This window comes from Chamaea fasciata, unplaced genomic scaffold (genome assembly GCF_029207755.1).
Source record: "Chamaea fasciata isolate MVZ Bird 193981 ecotype frontalis unplaced genomic scaffold, bChaFas1.0.hap1 SCAF_7, whole genome shotgun sequence".
Taxonomy (NCBI): domain Eukaryota; kingdom Metazoa; phylum Chordata; class Aves; order Passeriformes; family Sylviidae; genus Chamaea; species Chamaea fasciata.
This window is the reverse complement of record NW_027094092.1, coordinates 6,978,384-7,001,323: the sequence shown is the minus strand read 5'-3', so window position 1 is coordinate 7,001,323 and position 22,940 is coordinate 6,978,384. Positions and strand designations below refer to the sequence as shown.

The 22,940-nt window shown below is 48.7% G+C and overlaps 1 protein-coding gene across 3 annotated transcripts in view; it reads right to left on the bottom strand.

The window, feature by feature from the left end:
* Nucleotides 1-1,146: 1,146 nt before the first annotated feature.
* Nucleotides 1,147-22,940, bottom strand: part of DAGLA (diacylglycerol lipase alpha) — a 59,178-nt gene continuing 37,384 nt past the window's right edge. For all 3 annotated transcript variants that reach the window (XM_066187395.1, XM_066187394.1, XM_066187396.1), the window contains 14 exons: nt 22,589-22,723; nt 21,814-21,891; nt 20,898-21,022; nt 19,802-19,958; nt 19,512-19,595; nt 19,315-19,392; nt 15,429-15,509; nt 13,995-14,137; nt 12,672-12,740; nt 11,616-11,688; nt 10,624-10,820; nt 9,683-9,812; nt 9,079-9,260; nt 1,147-8,450 (listed from right to left, as the gene is read on the bottom strand). In XM_066187395.1, the coding sequence (XP_066043492.1) occupies nt 7,523-8,450; nt 9,079-9,260; nt 9,683-9,812; nt 10,624-10,820; nt 11,616-11,688; nt 12,672-12,740; nt 13,995-14,137; nt 15,429-15,509; nt 19,315-19,392; nt 19,512-19,595; nt 19,802-19,958; nt 20,898-21,022; nt 21,814-21,891; nt 22,589-22,723 (2,460 nt within the window). In that variant the 3' untranslated portion in view covers nt 1,147-7,522. The remainder of the gene's footprint in view (nt 8,451-9,078; nt 9,261-9,682; nt 9,813-10,623; nt 10,821-11,615; nt 11,689-12,671; nt 12,741-13,994; nt 14,138-15,428; nt 15,510-19,314; nt 19,393-19,511; nt 19,596-19,801; nt 19,959-20,897; nt 21,023-21,813; nt 21,892-22,588; nt 22,724-22,940) is intronic.

Genomic DNA, 22,940 nt, shown 5'->3' with positions numbered 1-22,940 from the left:
GAGAGGAAGGGTTTCCAGAAGAGCCAATATCCTTTTATGAGGCTGATATAGCTCCGGGTAGGGAAAAAAATCCCACAAAACCATCCCAAAACATCAGGCACTTCAACATTCCAGCACTTTTTATAGGCATTTTTATAGGAACTCAGTAGTTCAGCCACCTTTGAGCTCTTAATTCCCTGATAGTCCCTTCAGGAGCAGCCATAAAAACAATTCCATCCAGCCATTAATAGGATTACACACTTCCAGGCATTCCTTTTCTCCCTGGATTTCTCCTGGCTGCTCAGCGAGCTCCAGGACTTCTCCCACCCTTATTCCCCCACCCTGTAAGCCATGAATGCAGCTTTTCCCTTTTCCAGAATATTTATTAAGTGGAATTATTCAGCTGGGAACAGCTCTCAGGCAGGGAGATCCTGCTTTACAACTCCAGAGCCGTGTCCTGTGGGACACTGGGAAAATCCCAGTTTGGACTCACCTGGCTCACAGAAGCATCCCAGCACCTTCATGTTCATCAAAAGGGGAGATCTCCACACTGTTCAGGCTGGAATATCCAATAGATTGAATATTTGGGATATATCCTTGACTGAGAGCACACATGCTCCTCTTCTATCCTGTCATTCCCATCCACTCCCAAAATATTCCCTGTTTGCACTAAAATCCTTCTTTTTGTAGGACAGGTTGAATGAACTTAAAGCATCCAGTTCCTTCCTTAATTTCCTTCTTCACAGGAGGAGAGATTTCTAGAACTCATCTCAAGGGACAGGGATCATGGAATCCTGGAATGGTTTGGGTGGGAAGGGACCTTAAAGATCCAGTTCCATCCCTGCCATGGGCAGGGACACCTTCCACTTCTTCCAGGACAACTTCCAGCTTGCTCCAACCTGGCTATGGGATGGCAAATCCACAGCCTCTGGATCCAAAACCCCCAAGTGTTTTCCCATTCCAAAGGCTGAGATCCAGAGCAGAGAGCTGGAGAAGAAACAACCAACCCCCAGTGATTACCTGGATCCCTCCCAAGAGCTGCACACCCAATTCCTGGTGTCCTTCCCACCTCCTCTCCAACTCACTCACCACCCTTTAAGGCAGAAAGCTCAGGCAATTCCCAACCATCCACATCCAGGACATCCTTGGGAAGTCACATACTCCAGCCATGCTTCCAACATCCATTTTATACAGAGTGCCATAGAATATACAGAAAACTTATATACATCCATGTTTCTGGAATTAGGTTATAATTCATCCGGATCTTTCTTTACAGCGGGATTAGTTCAGATCTTTCGTACAGAGGTACAAAAAAAGTCACATGGAGAATGAAGGGCACATGAGGAGTGCTTGAGTTTCCTTGGAATCTTCATGCTGGGGCAGCTCAGAGCAGGGATTCAGAGGGCAGCATTCCCGGGATGAGCATGGGGATGCAGGATGCTGGGCTGTTTTCCCCCCAGTTGCATATCCAAGTGCTCCCAGCCCTGCCAGAAGCAGTGGGAGTGCCTCAGAGCTCCCTGGAAGGGCTGGTTCTCCCAAAAACACCAAAGGCTTCAGCTCTAAGGAGGCAATTAGGATCCAGCAGAAAAGGAATCCAGAGGTTTCCTGCTCTGAGCTGCCCCAGCACAGGATGGGACACAGGTGACAGGCAGGAAGGGCTTTTCCAGAGAGGCAGAGACAAAGGAAAGGGGCTCGTAGGGCACAACATTCCAGACAGGGAGGCACAGCCCATCCCCAAATATCCCTGTGCCACGAGGAATTCCGCTCAGCGCCAAGACAGGAGCTTGAGAGTATTCCCTGGACTTGTGGAGGGAAAGGTGGGAAACTGGAGCTGCAGGTGAGGCCCCTTTGCCACCACCAAGCGCTGGGGACATCTTGGGAAAGGAGTTAGGACCCAAAGGGTGTGGCAATGTCCTAGGAAAAACCCCTGCCGGGGTCCCTTTGCACACAAAAGTCCCAAAATTGGATATCCCAGCAGGACAGGCCCATGCCACCCCCACCTGGGACTTGTGACTCTGAGCCATCGGAACTGCACGAAGCCTGGGATGGGAAGCAGGAAAGTGGAATCCAAAGAAAAACCAACATCAAGGCTTGTTCCTGTGCTGCAAGGATTTCCAGGAATCAAGAGGTGAAGACAGGGAGAGGTTCCCCTCATCCCACAGGTGTGCTGGGAAGGTGGGAAAGTCAGGACGATGGAGCATGTGGTGATGTCAGAGGGACTGGACACAACAAGGAAAGCAGGAAAAATTCCCAAGGAGATTACATTTGGAAGGGGCCTGCTCCAGAGCCAGGGAAAAATGTGGTGTGGGTTGGAGGAAATCACCTGCCTCAGGTCAGGATTTGCTTTTGGCACTTGGATACGATCTCAGGCAGCAGGGAAAAGTGGTAAAATGTGGGAAGTCCTGGCTGAGGCAGAACGGGAGAGCTCGGGAGCCAGGGCAGCTCATACCAGGCCTTGGTCACACTTCTGTACTCCCAGAGAAGTAGGAAAGGAAGGTGGGAGATGCCTGATCCCAGAAACCCGGGACCTGAAGCTAGGGAGAATGAAGGCACAACAGGTATGAACTCAAAAAAACATGGAAAAAACAGTGGGAATGGAGACAACAAACCACTTGGAGGCTGATGATGATTCCCTATGACAAAGCAAGGAATTTTCCTAATCCTTGGCTGTTTGGAATTTCCAGCCCTTAAGCAGCTCCTTGCAGCTGGAAGGGGAAGGACATCAGTGACTACTGATCCAGCCCCACTCCATCCCTCTCTTGATCCATAACTCTCTTGTGGAAAAGGGAGTCCTGAGGATCAAGTCCCCAGGAAAAGGACTTCCAGACTGAATTCCAGCTTCCAGCTGCAATATTCCCTCCTCTCCTTCCCACAGCTGCCAAGGATGGGCAGTGTTTGCCTCCAGCAGGATCCATGCAGCATTGCTTCCTCCACACAGGAGCCATGAGAGGGAGCTTTGGCACAAGAAATGAGGCTCTTCCCAAAATCCAGCAGCTCCTCCCAAAAATCAGCACTGCACAGGCTCTGAGAACAAAGCGACGAGCTCAATTCCAGGCAGTGCTTTCCAGCTGCTTCCTTCAGAGGAATCTGTCAGCAGAGCAATCCATGCAGAGGTGCTGCTGGAATTCCAACCTTCCCTTTCCTGCAGCACTGTAACACTGCAAGCAGGGAGTCACAGAATTCCAGCATCATTTGGAAGCTCCCACCCGCTGCCATGGGCAGGGACATCTTTCCCTAGCCCAGGTTGTTCCAAGCCTTATCCAACCTGGACTGGAGTATTTACCAGAATGTGGAACCCACACGTCCCTAGGCAATGTCTGGATGTTCCTCGAAGGCTGCAGTTACAACCACTATCCCTAAACCCATGGGAATTAAATATTCCTGCTCCCATCCCGCAAAGCCAGAATGTCCTACTGCCAAGGGGAGAATATCCCAGAATGGATAAGGATGAACACAGCATTGAGGGGAGCTCCAGCCCAGCAATTCCCAAAGCAAACCCAGAAGGGCTCTGGCTGCCCATGGAAATTCAATGGAGGTTCTTGGATACAGCCTCAAAACGCAAATCCAAACACACCCATTCCAGCAATAATTAATCTCCCCTAATTCCCATTGCCAGGGGTAATCCTGATTATTCCTATGTCCCAATTTGTAAATGAAAGCTGTGTGGGCGATTCCATGGAAATAATATTATCAGCCTGCAGGAAAAGAGCAGCAAAAGCTGGGAAAACATCAAAGTGCATGGAGAATGTGTTAGACACCGATCCTGTATCCCCACGCTTGGAACTTTTCCTCCTTCTTATGTGCCCTTGGAAACAGATTTCCCTCTTCAATCCTGCTTGGGACCATTAACTATTCCTGGAATCTAACATCCTAAAAGAACAGAAGTGGTAATCACTGGAATTGTGTATCCCCACCCTCTGCCATCCCAGCCCTCTGGAGAGGCCAAAATACCTCCTACAAATCCAATTTCCTTTGGAAAAAAGTTCCTAAGAAGTTCCAAGAATCCCATTTAAATGCTTTGGGATAGTTTTCCCATGTTTCCCATGTGCTACCAAGGATGTGGAATGAGCCACCAGCACCCTGAGTGAAGGGAGGGATGAGGTGGCTCCTGAAATAAGTGAGAAGAACAGGGAGCAAAAAATGAGGGAAGAAATGAATATTCCAAATGGAGAAGGCAGCCCCAAAGGAGAAGGAATAATGATAAATGTTGGAAAAGGGTCAGTATATCCTCAGCACTGCAGGATCCTTCCGAAATTTTTGACACTGCTGCAACGAAAGCAACAATAAAATCAATTTACTGGTGCAGAAGAACCTCAGCTCCATTCCTCTGCCAAGAAACTCTTGGAATACTTTGTGTTGGAAAGGACCTTTAAAGGTCACTCAGTCCAAGGAAGAAGGATCAGAATGGATTTTAAGGATGAGACACGGAATGGGAGACTTGTTGGCCGGTCTGGGATCTGGGGTGTCAGGCACTTCCAGCACTGCCTCTGCACAGGGTGGAACATCCTGTTGGAATATCATGGGAATATCCGAAGATCAGAAGGCACAAAGCTGAAGAGGAAGAAGCAGAAGCCAAGAGATTCGGAAAACTGGAGGTGCTTCATATTCCCGAAGACAGAGCTGGAAGAGAAAGCAGGAAGTGTGTACAGTACAGATGAAGGAGGTAGCTGCAGCTTTAACATTTATTTCAGCATTCCAGGTGTGCTTTTCCAGGAGGAAATGGGAGGTCAGCCTTTCCAAATGCCCAGATAGCAAAGAAGTGATGGGAATGGAGACACAGAATGCTGGGGATCAAGACACAGTGATGGGGATCAAGACACAGAGACATTTAAAGCAGAAATAATTCCAAGAATGTGGATTTCATTTGGGAGGATTGGGATCAGATCTGTTTGTCAATAAAAACCAGGAATTATCCATGATGGGATACAATGCGAACCTTTGAGGGGCTCCTTTGTGCCTTTACTCCTTGGCTTGTGGCAAGCCCAGCTCCTGGGAATTACGTATTTCCAGGCTGTTCCAAAATCCAGTGATCACAGAGCAAAAAAACCGCAGCATTCCAGACTGCTTCCTGTCAGGGCAAGGGAAGGCCGTTCCCACGTGATACAGTTCCAATGGCACAGAGAAGGAAACAGTCACCCAAGGGTTGAGTCTTCCAGGACATGGCAGAGGAACGTCAGGGAAGGGACTTTCTAGTGCAACATTTGAGCCATGGAACATCAGCAGGTTCCCACTGGAATCGTTTCAGGAGGGAGATATCCCACTTTTCCTCACCTGGAGGCACCTACCACCAGTAGTTTCATCTAACCCCAGGTATCCATGGCGCTCACAGGGACAGAGATGATCCTTTTCTTTAGTGTTTTAAAGTGCATTGCAGATCCCAAGCTCTGCCTTAGTGCTAAGGGTTAACTCCTATCAGGAATAAGGGCAGGAATGAGCTCCTTACCCCGACTCCTGGGCCAGGAGGAGAGCTAGCCTGCTAGCTCCGGCCTCCCTGCCCCTCAGCTCCCCTTTTCCCCTCAAACCTTCCCAAATTTTGTGCGTATTCCTGAAAATTCACCTCGGTAGTGTTTCCTGAGTGCAGGAATTCCTCCTTACCCTGTGCTGTGCTCCCAAACCACCTGCTCCCTGCTCCTTTTTGAAGGACCTACAAAACCAAGAAGAACTTCTGGTTGCTCAGATTAAAAGGACTTTTCCTTCTCCAAATCCCTCTGAATCCAGAGGGGTTTCCTCCCTCTGATTCCACTCAGGGAAAGGTCACCTTTGGAACCTTAAACCACAGGGATAATGTTTTCCTGGCCACTTGAAGCACTTCTGAAGGTTCTGAAATGGGTACGGAGCAGGGGCGGGAGCATCCCACACTGGATGGAGTGGGATATCAGCACTTGGACCCAGAACCCTGTGGAATTCCGTGCACCCAGGGTTATTTACATCAATGCACACCGGTTATAAAGTGCTCCTCAATGGCATCTGATCCCACTGGCTCCTGGGAAGCACAGCTCTGACCCATCCCGGGGCTTCCAGAGCCCCGCATGGAGAACAGGACGCCTGGGATTTGCCAGGAGCTGAGCTCCTGCAAAGCACAGCGTCCTCCCACAATGAAAATAGCACTGCTAAGGAGGGGAAAAGGGAGCAACCACGGGATTCTAAGGAAATTAACCCAAGAATTTCTTTTCCAGGGAGGGAGGACGGAGCTCTGGGGAGAGCCATCAGTAGCTGCTGAGCCTTGAGGGGGAGTTGTGGCAATTCAAGGCCTTTTCCAGGTCCCAAGAATGTTTCATTTCCTAGGATAGGTAGTTTTCCTCCTGCTCCCATCATTGGACAACCTGCCTGGAGAGGTGGAGCAGGCTCCTCTGGGTCCAGAGGCTCAGGTAGTTTTCCTAACAACTTTCCTACATCGGAATTGTGCAGGTGGGAAGAGGGTGGGAGAAGGGGCAGGCGGTTACTCCCGAATCCAAGCCACTTGGGAAGCAGGGGGCTTGGAATTCTGCCTGCCCATCCTCTCTTCCCTCAGTCCCCAGAGGCAATAGCACGGGAAGGAGAAGACAACGATGGATTTTCCTTCAGGAAAGCCTTCCTATTTCCTTAATAAATACCTTCCAACCAGCTCAGCAGCTCTGTAAACATACAAGAGATTGCAAACACTGGGAAAAAGTCCATCTTTTCCCTGAATTCCCAACAACAGAGGCCGGCACTGATCCACGGATGCTGCATATGGGTGGTGTGAGGACTCCCAGGGATCCAGGAGAGACTCCCAGACTCCACAGGGGCCTGGGAAATAGTGCCAGGTGTGTTTTGCAGTTGATCCATCCACATCCATGCAGCTCTGAGATGAGAATCCTGGCAGTCCTGCGGGAGTGTCGCCAGCTCGGAGGGGTCCAGGGAACTGAGGAATGATGGGGGTGATATCCAGGAGAACTTTCTGCCAAAGGAGGGACGTGGCAGAGGGATTGGGCTCTTGGGAACAGCGTCCTTTCCTCTCAGGAGTGCTCGGGGGAGAGAAACCATGGTGCCAGCCCCATTCCTGCTGCGCCTGGCCGGGAAGGGGAGACTGGATTTGGGGGGAATACAGCCCCAATGGCTTTAAAACAAGAGCGTCCTACAAAAGCAATCCCCATGGAAGTGTGCCGAATTGGATCTTGGGCCGGATCCATGGTAGTGCAACAGGGCCCAAAGTCTCAATCCGCTCATTTCCCAAACCACCGGCTCGGTCCCAAGGGGAGGGATCTGGCCCAGCCCGCTCCTGCTTCCATCTATCCAGGGATCTCACTCCCAAACTCAGCAGGTGCCCCAGGGCAAGGAATCTGCCTCTGGAATGAGACAGGCTGAGGTAGGGAACTTTAGTGCCTCAGACCCACTCAGGCCCCATGGGGCAAAGCTTCTCCCAGCTCCAAGCACAGGATTCCAGCACAATCCATCCTCCAGACACCACCACTGTGTCACCCCAGAAAGGATTTTTCCAGCTGTCTCCTCTGATCCCAACTGCCCGATGACAGCCTCCTCCACAGATTATCCCACTGGGATCATTCCACCCCTTTCCCCTGCACTAAAGGGCCGAAATCATGAGGTCGTCCTGCTTGGCAGGGCTGGTTACGTGTCCGGAAGGGGTGGAAGTCCGGATTTTGTCCGTGGCCAGGCACTCCTGGCTGCTCACACCCGTGGGAGTGATATCCATGAGTTCTCCGGATGAACTAAGGGGGAAAGAGGGCGACACGGAGATTCCCGACGAAGGATCCGTCGAGCCCGCAAACAACCTCGGGGGCTTTGGGACCAAGTTAGGCTCGTACTGTGCCCTCAGCAGGATCTCCTGGTCGCTGACAGATTTGGGAATCTCCGCAAAGTCGCTGGAGCTGTCCGACACCATCATGCAGTAAATGTCCTGGAAGGAACTGCTTTTGCTGTCCAAGTTGAAGAGGCTGTCGATGAACTCGGCGAATTCCAGCACCTGGGGACTGGGAACGTCGGCCAGGCGGCCGTTGTGGAGCGCTGGCTCTTCCCGAGGGGACGAGGACGCGTGCTCCCCGTCGCTCCCAGTGCCCTCGGCGCTGCAGCGGCGCTGGGGGGTGGTGCCGCCACTGTTGAGGACGTTCTCTGGGGGCTGCGTCTCCTGGGAATGCTTGGAGAGGCTGTCGGCAGCCAGCAGCTCTGTCCGGGAGCTGAGGGAAGGGTTTTCCTCAGGGATAACGGGGTCTATATAAAAGCAGTGCGTCTCGTCCTTCTCCATGACCGCATGGAGGCTGGGGGAGCCCCGGATGCTCCGGAATCCAGACGAGCGCCGGGAATCGAAGCTGTAGATGGATTCGTTGTCTGAGAGGCTCTCCATGGTGGCCAGAGGGGCGCGGCGGTCCTGGAGCTCCACGGAGAGACGCTCCTTAGTGTCCAGGAGAAGCAGCTCCACGGGGTCCTTCTGCACTGGAGAAAGCGGCTTTGTCTCGTAGAATCCCTCCAGGCTGATTTCCGAATGGGATTTGCTCCTGCAACGAGAACATGAGGCTGGAGAATTCCAGAACAGCCAGAGGATCCAAGGGTTACTCACACAGCTCCTCCAACCAGAGGCATCCACAACTCCAGGGAATCTCTTGTCGCTCCGTCCTCCCAGCTGGAAATATCACAAATTGATTCTCCCTCTGCAAACTCCAGTTCTTGCCCTTCTCCCTTTCTTCCTGGCTCACTAAATCCTTCTCCCCTACCCCCAGAGGCTGTGGACTATCCCTGACAGTGTTCCAGGTTTGACAGGGCTTGGAGCAAGCTGGGCTGCTGGAAGGTGTCCCTGCCCATGGCAGGGGCTGGAATTGGGTGATCCTTAAATCCCTTCCAACCCAAACCAAATTTGGCTCCAAGTTTTACCTTGGGAAAACCCCATCGGTCTGGATAAAGAGAAAAAAGGAAGTTTTTCCCATACCTTTTCCTACCTTGCTGCACTCAAATTCCTAAGCAACACAAGCGATTTTTCCCCCCCGACATTCCACAAGAAATCCTGAAGCCTTAACTCCCACAAAGGCAGCCCATGGATCTGTCTTCCCCACTAACATAGATCACAACACCCCAAGAGGAAGAGGACCCACACTTGGATGCGCTATTCCATGAAAAATCTCTCTTTACTTGGTACTGCTGTTCCTCCTGTCCGCTGGGATGGCTCCAGTTCCGATCTGCACGGAGGGGCAGCTGGGCAAGGGCTGGCTCTGGAATATCAGCTCCGGGGTGAGATCCACTTCCGTAGGACTCACCATCACTTTGGCTGCGGAAAGCAGAGCTGTTTTCCCCTTGTTGTAGTTCTCCAAGACCTGTCCAAGGAAACCAGAGGAATAGCAGAGTTTGACTGGAGGCTTTCCAACAGCTGGATTGGCCTCTTTCTTCCCAGAGCCTTTTGGAAGCACAGGGAGATAAAGGATCAGATGGATTAATCCTGACACATCCCTGGATGTCAGCTGGGTTCTAATTTAATGGCAGCTCCTGGAATGAACCATCACCACCCAACCTCACATTATTCTGACATTAGATTTGGAAACAGGGGCATCTGGAATTTTGGGAATTCCATTCCCAGACCTCACAACGCTCCACTCCGATATCCTGTGCAAGACTGACCAGGAGCATCCCCTTTCCTCCTCTTCTCCAAAATAAACGGCCTGGTATATTTAACCAGCAGCATTCTAGGGCAAGGCCGGCCTCTCCCAATGTTTTTTGGGATGGCAATTCCCTGCCTTACCTTGTTGAGCCCTTCCATGACCACGTAGGGGAGGTGTTCGTGCAGCATGGCTGGGGAGATGATCACCTCATTGAAGGCCTTGTTGTCCCCCCAGATGGCAAAGTAGGTGGGATCCTCCTGCTCACAGCAGCTGGAAAAGGGGTCCAGACAACAGGGAAAATGGGATGGAAGAGCAGGACAGTGTTTTGGCATGTGAAAACAGCAGGATGCAGAGGGAGAAAAAGAGGAAAAACGGAGGAGCTGTTAAAATACATATTGCTCCAAAATCCTACATTATGCAACATGGACATGATTATCCATGGGCTAATCATCACCTAAAGAGGAAAAGGAACATTGGACAAGGGCTTGGAATAATCGGAAAAGGGGGAATAGCTTTAAGCTGAAAGAGGGTGGATTTAGATGGTATATTGGGAAAAAATTCTTCCCTGTGAGGGTGCAGAGGCCCTGGCACAGGTTGTCCAGAAAAGCTGTGGTTCTCCCATCCCTGGAAGTGTTCCAGGTCAGGTTGGGCTTGGAGCAACCTGGGATAGTGGAAGGTGTCCCTGCCCATGGCAGGGGGTAGAAATGGGTGATCCTAAGTCCCTTCCAACCTGAACCATTACAGCATTCCATGTGCTGGTTTAGATTAGGTATTGGAAGAAACTCTTCCCTGTGAGGGTGGTGAGACTGGCAAACTGGGATGGATTTCCAAGGGAAACTGTGGCTGCCCCATCCCTGGAAGTGTTCAGATCCAGGCAGGACTGGGCTTGGAGCAACCTGGTCTGGTGGAAGGCATCCCTGCCCATGGATGTCCACAGTCCCTTCCAACCCAAACCATTCCATAACTCCGCCAGCACAGATACAACCACTGACACCATGAGACAGTGGGGAAGAAAACCCCCTTCTCCTTGTGTCAGGGCGAGTTTTCCAGCAAGAATTCCAGCAGGACTTGCAGGACTCACCAGCACTGCTCAGCAGGGTGGTTGTGCACCACGTGGATGATGCGGCCAGGGGGGTACAGGGGGGTGCTGGCACTCAGGGCGATGGTCAGGTCACTGGGATGTGTCCAGAGCCGGTTGCTCGTCACTGAGTTCTCCTCTGGCTCCTCGGGAAGCTCGGATTTGGGAATGCACTTGGTAGCCCCCACAATGATCCGCCACTGTTCCCACAGAGAGAGAGACAGAGAGAGGACGGAAGATTTGAGGAGAGAAAAGCAAAAAGAAAGCAGAATTTCCTCGTAAGACTTGAGAGGTTTAAAGAATTCCAGAGGCAGGATATTCCCTGTTTCCTTTCACACAGAAGGGACTTGCCTAAGGAAGATGCGTGCAACACCAACAGAGGTGTCCAGGTAAAACACGGTGACACTGGGAATAAATAAGGAACAATATAAGGACAGGAAAACAGGAAAGCTGGAGACAGAGATGATCCAAATGTTTCTGAAAGTCGATTTTCCTTACCCAATTATACACCCTCTCCAGGTAAATTCCATCATGTATTATCCCTAAAAATCTTCGTATTTTGTGTTTTTTTCCATCTTGGTGCAATGGTAAAGACAGGAAATTTGGGAAGTTGTCCCTCCCCAGTCTCCAAGATATGAGCAGATCATTTATCCTGGTCATCAGGATATGTCACCCCGATGTTCTGACAAGCACAGCAGCTGCTGTACTTCCAGACTGTTCCCAGTTTTAATTGGCCAGGAAAAGCCACACTTGGAATACAGACTTTAAAAGAAGCTCAGACAGAAAATTTCCTGCTCAGTTATTTGGGATCTGTGGTGGTGAAGTTTCAGCCAGTGAGCTGGAATGATCCCACTGAGCTCTCCAGCTCCTTCCATCATTCCTCTGGTTCCATAAATAATGATCCTGAGGAGACCTGGAGGAACCCACCCTTTGGGCCACTAAAATTCCTCATCCCTACTCAGAGACATCTCCAGGTGTTCGTTCTTCCCTCTTACCTTTGGTTTGGTGCTTCTTTGGAGAACATCCAGAAGCTGCCGGCGAAATCCCTCCAGCTGAGAGAGCCCAATCCTGGAAGAGAGGAAGATGTGATCATGGAAAAGAGGAAGCTGTGACTCTGGAAAAGAAGGTGTGGTCATAGAAAAGAGGAAGACATGATTCTGGAAGAGATGAAGATGTAATTCAAGAGAAGTGAGTCTGGAAAAGAAGAAAATTATGGATTATGGAAGAGGGGGAAATGCGTTCACAACACCTGGGCAGGGAACAGGACAAGGATACAGAGCACAGAAAAACAAGGCATTGTGTTTAAAAAGACTCTCTAAGGATAGAACATGGAGCCAACAGATGGATTCAGAGGTGGACTGTAGCATCATCCAGGAGCAGGAGCCAGGAGTGAGAAGCCCCAGGGAATTACCGGGATAGTAACCAAGGTAAGATGAGTGAACAGGGAAGGAGGGAGGTGATGACGGAAGATGGCACAGAACAGGTGAGTTGGAAAAGAGTCCTGGAGCTGAATGACACCACTTGAGCAGATGACAGGATGGACAGGATCATGGCATCCAGGTAAATCCCAGGTTGCCTGGCTCCTGCTCCAAATCCCTGCTCAGCAGAATGTATCCCAGGAGATGGGGAAGGTGAGGAATGCCAAGGCACAAGGAATGAGCTGGTTCAGAGACGAGGTGACATGGAACTGAGATTTTGGGTCAAACTGGTCCAAATGAGGTGGCAGCACATCAAGGACAGGGCCAAGAAAACACAGGAAACCAGGAAGGTGGCACACCTGATATTCCAGGTACCACAAGGAGGGATTTCAGAGGTAGGACATTCCCCTTTTTCTTTCACACAGAAGGGATTTGCCTATAAAAACCCCAACAGAGGTGTCCAGGAAAAATACAGTGACACAGGGAATCGGGAAGCCAAACAGGGAACAATAAAAGGACAGGAAAATGAGGAAGCTGGAGACACAGATGATCCAAGTGTTTTGGACAGGAGACAGATGATTTGGGACAGAACAGCAGAGATTCATCACAGAATTCAGACACTTCTCCACTTGCCTGGGCACCAGATCTTTGCCAAGAACCACCGCAGTCACAAACTCCTTGGAATACTCCATGGCATCCTCACTGGAAGAGAAACAGGAGCAAGAAGAAGCAAACAGTGCTTCATTCTGAATTTGGTGGCAGGGAAACCAGGGGCACAAACCCCAATCCAAGCTGCTCCAGGCTTTGGGGATTTGGAGCCTGATCTCCACATCCCATGGCCCAACCATTCCCCTGCACATGACTGGATATAGCTGGGAAAGGAAATGTTTGAACTCAATGCCTCAGTCATTTGCCAATAGTTTGGGAATGGCGGGACAGCCAAGGAAGACATCCCATGCTCCTGAGGCTACAATGTAGGATGAAATGCCCCAATACTTGGGAGAATTCAGATGGCAAATTTCTGAAGCAACCTGACGTCCAAGACGTCAGAAGAAGAAGAAGAAAGAAATCAAGATTCCCACTCTGAGTTTCCTGGAGATATTCCCAACCAGTTACCACAGGCAGAGGCTGCCCCACTGCCCTAGGGATGATCCTGGACATGACACAAGTCAGGAGCTACCAAGGGATTCAGAAGTGGAAGTTTGGAGCACAAAGTTGTACAACTCTCCTGAAATATCCTCCTCTGTAGCTCTGTAGCTGCAGAAGACCCAGGAATACTACAACAAGGAATGCCAGCATCCAGATCCAGCAGCAGGATGGTTTAAAACCCTTGGCTGCTCCTAGAATATGATGTGGGAACTACCACAAGAAGCTTCTCACAATCCATAGCTGATTCCAAGGATCCCCATGGTGTCTGTCAGGACTAGGAAGACCTTCCCTCACTTCCCAGCAAGCCAACGGGACGTTTTGTTTGGGAATGACATGACCAGAAGGTCTGTTCCCATTTAAAATGGGAGGGATTCACGATTAATCTCTCCCTGGTTTTGCCCCAAGGCCAAGGGAGAGAAACCAGAACAATCCCTGTGACCAATTTTTGGCTGCAGAATGACAGAAATCACATCCCAATTCCAATTTCTTTGGAAAAGGAGTCCAAACAACTGGATCAGCTGCTGCAGACACCTGCATTTGGTCAAGTACCTCCCTAATTTCCATCTATTCAGTGGGAGTGGGCAGAGAATAAGGAAACTGCACCAATTTCCCATTAAAATTAGAGCCATGGATAATTCAGTAACAAACTAGAATATTTGGGAAAGCGGCCATCTGCCATTCTAACTTGAATTCCAAACTATATCTCAGAGGGAACACTCAGCTTCTCCAGGCTACCTGCCCATTTCACTGCTCCCTAGAGCCTCACAAGCAGGATCCAGTGTATCCCAGGTGTATCCCAACACCTACCTGAGCAGCCCACCTGGGGGGGAATAGGCAAAGCACTTCAGGGATGGATACTGGGGACGCAGCAGGAAGGACAGGATGGCAGCTGTGCCAGCTCCAAGGGAATGCCCAACCACAATCAGGCCATAGTGTTTTGTTCCTCTTCCCTAAAACACATGGCAACAACAAGGAATCAAGGTCAGGTTGGAAATTAAATTTAATTTATCCTCCAAATCTCTCCCTTTCCCCAGTTTTGGAGTCTGTTTCTATACACGAGCACTCCAGATTCCAGCTGAACAGCTCCCTGCTTGTTCTGAATCAAGGAACTATCACAGAATCCTGGAATGGTTTTGATTGGAAAGGAAGGGAGATATCATTCCATTCCACCCCCCGCCACAGGCAGGGACACCATCTACTAGCCCAGGTTACTCCCAGTCCTGTCCAACCTGGCCTGAAACACTTCCAGGGATGGGGCAGACACAGCTTTTCTGGGAAACCTGTTCCAGGGCCTCACTGGAGGCTGGAATTCATTAACTTCTGGAATTCTACATTTGGCCTACTGACACTTACCTGAAAGAAAAGATGTGGGAAGAAAAAGGAAAGGCACACCAGCTATTTGAATTACTTAGGATTTGATGGGAGCCCTCCTAATAATATCCAAGCCCACACAGAAAGTCTCTCTACACCTCACTGGATACTTTTCTCTGGAATATCTGCCCTTGGCAACTGTCAAAAACATGGTCCCGGCCTGGTGGGACCTGGGATGGCACTTATGGACCTAAAGCCAGGAAAAATTCCTCCTGAGTAACAGGAACAACTCCCATTTTCCCCTTCTAGGCAGAGACGAATGAAGCACTATCCCAAAAAGCTGGATGCTGGTTTATCTCTTCCTCCATCCACCAAATATCCCAAGGCAGCACTTCAACCACTATTTCCAACATATAAACCAAGGTAAGCTGCTTCCCAACATCTCCCTTGAGACCTGTGACATCTCCCTGCCACCAAGAATGCACCCACAGGGACAGTCAGCATGGCATTCCAAAGAAAATCTCCATAAAAATGGGATTTTAGTTCCTGCTGATGTGGTTTTAATGCTCCTTGTCCTTCATTGCCACCACGTGGGACTTCCTGCCTCAGGAAAAGGAAAATAATCAAGAGCTCTGCAGTATTGGTGCTTTCAGAATAAAAAAGCCTTGCAGAAAGTCTCAATGGGGCTTGGAGCGACCTGATCTTGTGGAATGTTCTCTGCCCATGTCAGGGGGTGGAATGGGATGAGCTTTAAGGTCCCTTCCAACCCAAACCATTCCGTGAATGAGTAACTAGCTGGAAATTCAGAGGGACAGGAATTAAAGGAAGAGCTGAGAAATTAATACAACAGACTCAGGGACATGGAGATTCCCTTAAACGCCAGGTTTTTATGGAAATCTCGTCCTCTGTCCAGAAGCAACGCATACTCACCAAATCTCGTCCAAAAGCTTGGGACAACACCATCTCCTGCTCCAATTTCTTCTTGATGTACTCAGCAGACAGCACCATTCCCTGTAGGAAGACACAGCAGGATGTAAACGGGATCTCAACTTTCAGCAGCCAGAAGGTGAGGAAGCTCTGGAATGTTCCCCAGCATGGATCAAGATGGAGAGAGAACTGATTCCCCTCTGCATTTCCAAAGTTTTGGTGTTTAGGGAGTAAAGGCAGTTCTTAATTAAGGAACACTCCAAGGACCTATTCCCAGACTTTCAGAGGGAAAACTACCCCAAATCCAATTAACTTAAACACAGGATTGTGGATTTGGTACTTCAGGCCCCGGGACCTGGGGCAGAACAGAGAAATAAACTTGGATGTTTTAAATACTGGTGTTTTTAATGCCAAATTATCCTATGCCAGATAAATCTGGGAAGGAGTTTTCCATTTAAATCTGGGAATAAAAGTGTGAATGAATCTAATAGAGATAATAATACAAACACCAAAGGGAAAAGTGGCAGCACTAGGAATTAGTTCCTGCCCTCTCCAGCCATCATTATTAAGAGAATTTGGCTGTCAGAGGATATTCATCCCACATTATTAAAGGTTTTTATTCCCTAGAAGTCAAGAAGTGCTGGAAGACAGGAAAGATCATATCTGGGTCTAAACATTCCCCCTCTCTGCTGAGGAGTGTTTCTCTATCTGTGTGGTGATTCCAAATGTAGTTGATCCAATTCCAAGTCCAGTTATAAAGTAAGCAACAGGAATTTGGTTTGTTGCATAAATTCCTGATGATGCTACAGTTTGATTCAGTGAAAAGTGACCCTGACCTCCAAAAAATGGGGAGAAACCATCTCCTTGGCTGTTTTCCTTTAAATCCCTACCTTAAAATGGTGTAAGTACATTGGGAATGTTATTGGGGGCTCACTCTCCATCTCAGAGATATAAAAGGATTCCTGGCTCCAAAAGCAAAGAAAAAAAATATATAAATAATATATAAAACCTCAGTTATCCTGGAGAGCTGGACTGGGAGTTGGAGTTAAATACGGCAGGATAATCAGAGGGGAAAATCAGGGAAATATCAGGGAGAAATCAGAGGTAAATCAGAGAAAGCTGAGGGGGAAAATCTAAATCAGGGATAAACCAGAAATAAGTCAGGAATAAGAGTGCTGACTCTCTTGCAGCAATATCACCTCATCAAACCTCCAGAGATCAAGTTTTATTCCATTCTCATGGAATTTCTTGGATCACTTCAAAGAGGGGCAGAAAGGCATAAGAGAAGCCAGTGAGGAAAAGAAAGCAAAGAAACATGGAATTTTCCAGGTCCTCAGTATTTGAAATGTCTTTTATCCCAATCTGGATACTGGAGAGGGGAAGCAAGACAGCGGAGACCCCACTCCATGGAAATGAGATATATGGGATGCTGCCACCACCAAAAAGCACCACAGTGGTTGTGCCTTATCCCAGCTCCCAGCAGCTCCCCAGCTTCCAGAAGAGTCTCCATCCCAATCCTAATGAGAAGTGAGCAGCAGGCCACTGATCTAAATTCCCACCGCGAATTTGGGATTCTATTTTTAGAGAGCGTGACCCAAATCCATGGTGATGTCACTGCTGGGATGTTAGTCAGCCTTTGGGACGTGTTTTTGGTAATTATATCCTAATGGAGACAGGGATTTTAATTATTATGGAATGAGACTGCAAACTTCCATTTAGATTTTCCATTGGAAAAATTCCCTAAACTTCATGGAATCCTGGCGTGGGTTGAAAGGGACCTTAAGGATCCTCCCATCCCATTAGCCCAGGTTGCTCCAAGCCCTATCTAATCTGGTCTTGCACACTTACAGGGATCTGTAAATTCTCTGGGAAACGAATCCAATTTCAAGTTAATAAAACTGTGCTTAATTTTGGAAGTTCACCCGTAAATAACGTGCATTAAAAAACACATGGATTAAGGATTTAGGGAAAAGTAATGGCAATATTCTGCACTGTTTTGCATCCCAAAGGCACAAAACTGCTCTGGGATATTTGAGATTTTGGGGGAAAACCCTCAGAAGGGTCTATTTCTGAGAGAAAAATGTTGGAAATTCTCATTACTAGATGTTCTACCAACCTGGGATCATGGCTGAGCTTCCAGGACTGTCCAGCAGCTCCCTGTTGTCCTCCAGGTTGGCTCAATAACAGGAAAGAAAGCTCCATAACATCCTGTTTTCACTAATCTTGTCCCCGGAGTTCAACAATTAAATCTGGATTCACCCCTTTGGCCGAGGATTATTTTTTAAATTAACTTTGTTATAAAATCAGTGGACTTTATTGCAAAAATAGTGAAGTTGGATTCTTCTTTATAATCTTTTGGGGGGGGGCATTCTAATCCCTAAACTTTAGTTCCAGCTCTATTTTTTGATCCAGAATAGCTCAGAGCTCTAATAAATATTTTTTTTTAGTTGTGACATTGGAGCTGTGGAGTGATAAAAAAACTCATGTAAACATCAAGACTTGGAATTTTAGAATGGCTGATGGACACCCCCGGGTATGGGTGGAACAGAATCGGCAGGAAAACACCCCAAATCAAACAAATCCTGGGAAAGCTCCCACATAGCCAAGTCCTTCTCTCCAAATTAAATGTGTAAGTGAGACTTTGGATTTGTTTGGATATTAAACTTGACTCCTGGACATTAAAAATGCATTTAAAATTCCATTATCTCCCTTAGTTTTCCCTCGGGAATCAACAGCACATTATTGTCTGCAGATTAATATTGATAATAGTTCCAGAGAAAGTGAATATTTCTCTCCGGGCAGCAATCCCAAAAAAAGAAATAACACAAAGGACAAATAAAAGCTCTGTCTGAATAAAGGGAATAAACTGATAATGTTTCATGGAAGCCGCCAGCGGAGGAATATTTTCATATAAAGATCAAAGCAAAGCGAATTTCTGCAAGGATCTATTCCTGGATATTCACTGAATCATGGAATTCTGGAATGGTTTGGATTGGAAGGGACCCAAAAGCCCATCCCAGTCCCATGAGCAGGCACACCTGCCACTAATCCAAGTTGCTCCAAGATCCATCCTCCAAGCTGTTCCAGCCCATGGCAGGGGTTGGAAAAGGATCTTTAAAGTCCTTTCCAACCCAAACCATCCCAGGATTCCATGGTTCTATTTCCTAAAGCAGAGGGAAGAGGTTTGGTATTCCAGCAGGACACCCTGAGGAAAGCTGGCATTCCCAACTCATGGCTTTCAAGGACTTCCAAGCTCCACATCCCACCTTGAGCAACACCTCATCCCCCCCAACAGCACTTCCAGCAACTGCTCCGTTCCTTCCAACCTTCACTCTGGATTTTCCTTTCCCAACCTGGCACTGAAGCTGTGGAAGCTGCCAAATTCCTGATCATCTTAAAAACTTGGCACATCATTCCTTTGCCAGACAGGGGCAAAGGTCAGCTCTGGAATAAATGGATTTAGCCAGCCCAGAGCTGCTCACAGACACAGAGCATCCATCTAATTTCACGGATCCGAATCCTGCCAGTATCCTGTGAGGACATTCCCATCACAGCAGAATTTTAAGCAGATTCTCAGGCTTTGATTGAAAATTCCTTAAAGGTCGTTGGAAGAAAAACTTGTTTGAGTGGCTCCGGGAATTTCATTGTGGGTCTCCACAATGCCTTTCTGAATTTGGAATTCTCTAATTGTACGGAGTTTTTAATTACACGCCCAGCGATTTTAACTGTTCCCACTAATTATTTAACAGCTCAAAGCCTTCTCTGTAACTTCTTTTTCAAGAAATTAAGACTATTTGGGGGTTTATAATTAAAAAGTGAAATAATCAGAAAAATCCATGGGGTTTGGTTTTGGGTTGGTTTGGGATCGTTTTCCCTTTGTTTTCCCCACCTTGTGTCCCAGCCACGTTCCATGGTGCCCCTCAACCGGCAGGCGCTCCGCGTCCCCCGTTAGATCCGTCAGGGCATCCTGGAAGAAAAGCAGTCACCTTGCTTCAGGTGAGTCAAATCCAGGTCAGGATTCCAAACCAGGAAGGGCTCCAACTCTCTGGAATGTCCACCAGGGAGGCCACCGCACATCCCACTTACTTTTGGGGACAGAGTTCCCCGGATGCTGATGACCACCTTCTTCTTGTCATGGTCCACCGCCACATAGAAAGGGGTTTCGTATACCTGGAAAAGATCAGGAGAGACATTCCTGTTGGATTATCCTCAGGGAAAGGGAGGAAAAGGAGGCAGAGTGCACGACAGGATTTGTGTCCAAATGACAGAATTTCTTGGTGGAAACGGGAGAGAAAAGGGCTTAGTTTCCCTTCTCTGTCCCACTGCAGCCAGAAGGGGTAAATCCCATTGGGCTGGGGGTCTGGGGTTGTCCTTACAGCATCGTGGCAGGAAGTGTAGACGATGTCCACGGAAGTCATGTTCTCGTCCAGGAAGTGGCGCCGGATGGCGATGGCGTTGCAGCCGCAGCAGTTGTCCTCCTCGATGGTGACGCCAGGAGCATAGCGCGGGCGAGACGGGCACAGGCAGCAACACCTGCAGGAGGGAAGCACAGCTTTGAGGGAAAAAGGCTCGATTTAGAGTGGCATTCCTAGAGGAGAGGGAAAGGTGGCCACTCCAAACCTCACCCCAGTGGCAGCGAGTGCCAAGTGAAGGATAAAACCATGAAACAGCCTCAAAATCTGGGACCAGGTGCAGTTTTCCTTTCGAGCACCAGAGAGAGCTACAATGCAGCCAGTCGCCAAGGCATCCCAGGAAGGTAGGATGGCTCCTCAAAGGATACTATCCTTGGAAGCGCAGTTTTCCAGTGCTTCAACATGGAAAAGCCATGACTGACCGAGCTCCAGGTTTATTTATAGGAAAAAAACGGGTTTAGAATCATCCCAAAATAAAAAGAGAAGCACAGATTGATTTTCCTTCTTTCTCTCTCACAAATAAAAGTATTCCCAAGGAATCACACTCCTCCCAATAGCCCAGGAAGTGCCAAAAGTTTGTCCCCAAACTGAATCTGGTGACAGAATTCTGGCAGCTGGAAAAAAACCCTTGCACCGGGGCAAAAATCCCGAGCTGGAAAAATCCAATTAATCTGAGGGAGCACAGCCCAAGCCAGGCAAATCTTGGAGGTCTTTTAATCAGGACCCAAATGTCAACTCCCTCATTTCTGACCTCCAAGAAGCTCTTTTTGGACTTGGTGTTGTGCCAGGTGTGTTCTCTCCACTGGCTGTTCCATGCTCCAGAGAGAATGGAGCAGAGGACAGGCTGGTTTATGTACGAGGAACTGGAAGGGATTCAGAAAGCCTTTGGACTATGAAGCCCAGAGAGACAGAAAAAAAAAACCATGAGGAGAAAAAGGCAGAAAAGAAATCGAGCAGGGAGGAAGCATCAAGGGGATGAAATAAAAGTGGGGAAAAGCAAAGGGTATTTCTAAATGTGGGAAAACCAGGCAGGAAAAAGGGGATGAGGATGGGCACTCACGAGCAGGATCTGGCCAGGCGACAGAGTCCACAAGTGGGCTTCCTCATGAGGTAAATGGGCCATCCATAGGCTGCCAAGGCGAAGAGCATGTAGTAACACACCTCCCGGTACCGCTGCATCTCTTGCTGGAAGACACGGGACTCCCTGAGCCTGGAAACTCTTGGAATTTCTCACCCCCGTTCCCTTTTTTCATAGTGAGGCACGTGCCAAGCACAAGCCCCCTCTCCCACCTGCGCTGCGGTGACTGAGGAGAGCAAAATGGGGATGCCAGGCAAGAGCCACCCCCTCCCAAAGATTTCTCTGCCTGATTTCCTGAAGAATTCTCCGGGTATCCCACAGTGCGCTGCCAAGGAAGCTATTTCCTGCAGATTTGGAAATGGGCTCCTTAAATATCCCCTTTCCAGCAGGCCAGAGGATGCCTGGAGAGGGCCACAAAGCCAATTTAAAACCTCAGTCATCCTGGAGAGCTGGATTGGGGGCTGGAGTTAAACACAGCAGGATAACCAGAGGGGAAAATCAGGGAAACATCAGGGAGAAATCAGAGGCAAATTGGAGGAAGAGCTGAGGGGGGAAAAAGGCAGGGGGAAAATGAGGAAATTTGGTGGAAAAATAGGCAAGAAAATTGGGCAGGAAAATCTACATCAGGGATAAATCAAAACCAGGGATAAATCAGACAAATCTAAATCAGAGATAAATCAGGGATGAACCAAAATCCAGAATAAATCAGGGATAACAGTGCTGACCCTCTTGCAGCAGTATCACCTCATCAAGCCTCCAGAGATCAAGTTTTATTCCATTCTCATGGAATTTCTTGAATTATTTCAAAGAGGGGCAGAAAAGCATAAGAGAAGCCAGTGAGGAAAAGAAAACAAGGATCACAGCTGAGTTTGGAGGATCCCACATCCCAGGGACTTACCGCATTCTTCAGATCGAGGTATTTGGTGTTCCTGGTCACTGGCATTCCAGACAGGAAAGCTAAAATGTCATTGTTTGCCTGGAAGTCACAAATACACAGAAAAATTCCTCTGTGTGACAGCAAGACAAAAATCCACTCCCAGGTATCCCAACCAGGCCCCTTAAATACTTTCAGTTGTTTTATTCCTGCCTGATTTGAATCCCAACCCAAGGGGGGAAAAAAAAGCCCATTAAAATAAATCAATTTCCTACTGAGCTGACAATCTGTAAACCTCAACAGCAGCTTAGAAAACTGGGAATTTTTCCTTCTGTAGCCTGAATCCCAAATCAAGGGAAAAACCCCAATAAAATAAATCAATTTCCTACTGGCTTAACAATCTGCAAACCTCAATAGCAGCTTGGAAATTCAAGATTTTTTCCCCTTGGAGATTGCTGGAGTCTTCTCCACATCACTGTACAGTGGGAATAATCTTCCCATTCATTTCCAAGTACCTACAACCCCCTTGAAGGCCCTTTTGGGATCAAGAGCCACCACCTGTATCACCTGCCTGGAGAAGATCATTCCAGATTTCAGACTTGACTCAGCGCCTGCTGAGCCCTTTGAGAGGGGAAAAACCACAGGGAAAAACTCAGGGAAAGCTGCTGAAGTCACCGTTATTTTTCTTTCCCACCTCAGCGAGCGAGAACAGCCCAGAAATGAGGTGGGCAGAGCCATGCAGCTGTTTCCCAGGGAATCCCAGAGCAGCTGGGAAGGCGAAATTCCCAGGTTTTCCCACCTCATCCAGCACGGCGCTGCGCTTGGCCCGCTGCCTCTGCCGCAGGAGAACCAGCCCCGCGATGATGTCGGAGGGGACGATGTCCAGGTCTCGGAAAAACTCCGCAAAAAGGTAGGCGATCTCAGAGTAGGCATCCTGCAAAATCCAGGGAGAGTGGGGTTGGAGGAGGAGAAGGAGTTTGGGTGTTGAAGCCTCAACACAGGACACAAAGTGAGAACTGGACTCGTTTCTGGAGCTCTGCCTCCAAAACATCCACGAGATTCCTGCAGGGAATGCCAGATCTGGACCTATCACATGATTATTGTCTCTTGTTTATTTTCCACAGTCCCACTCGGGGGCTGGATTTGTGCCA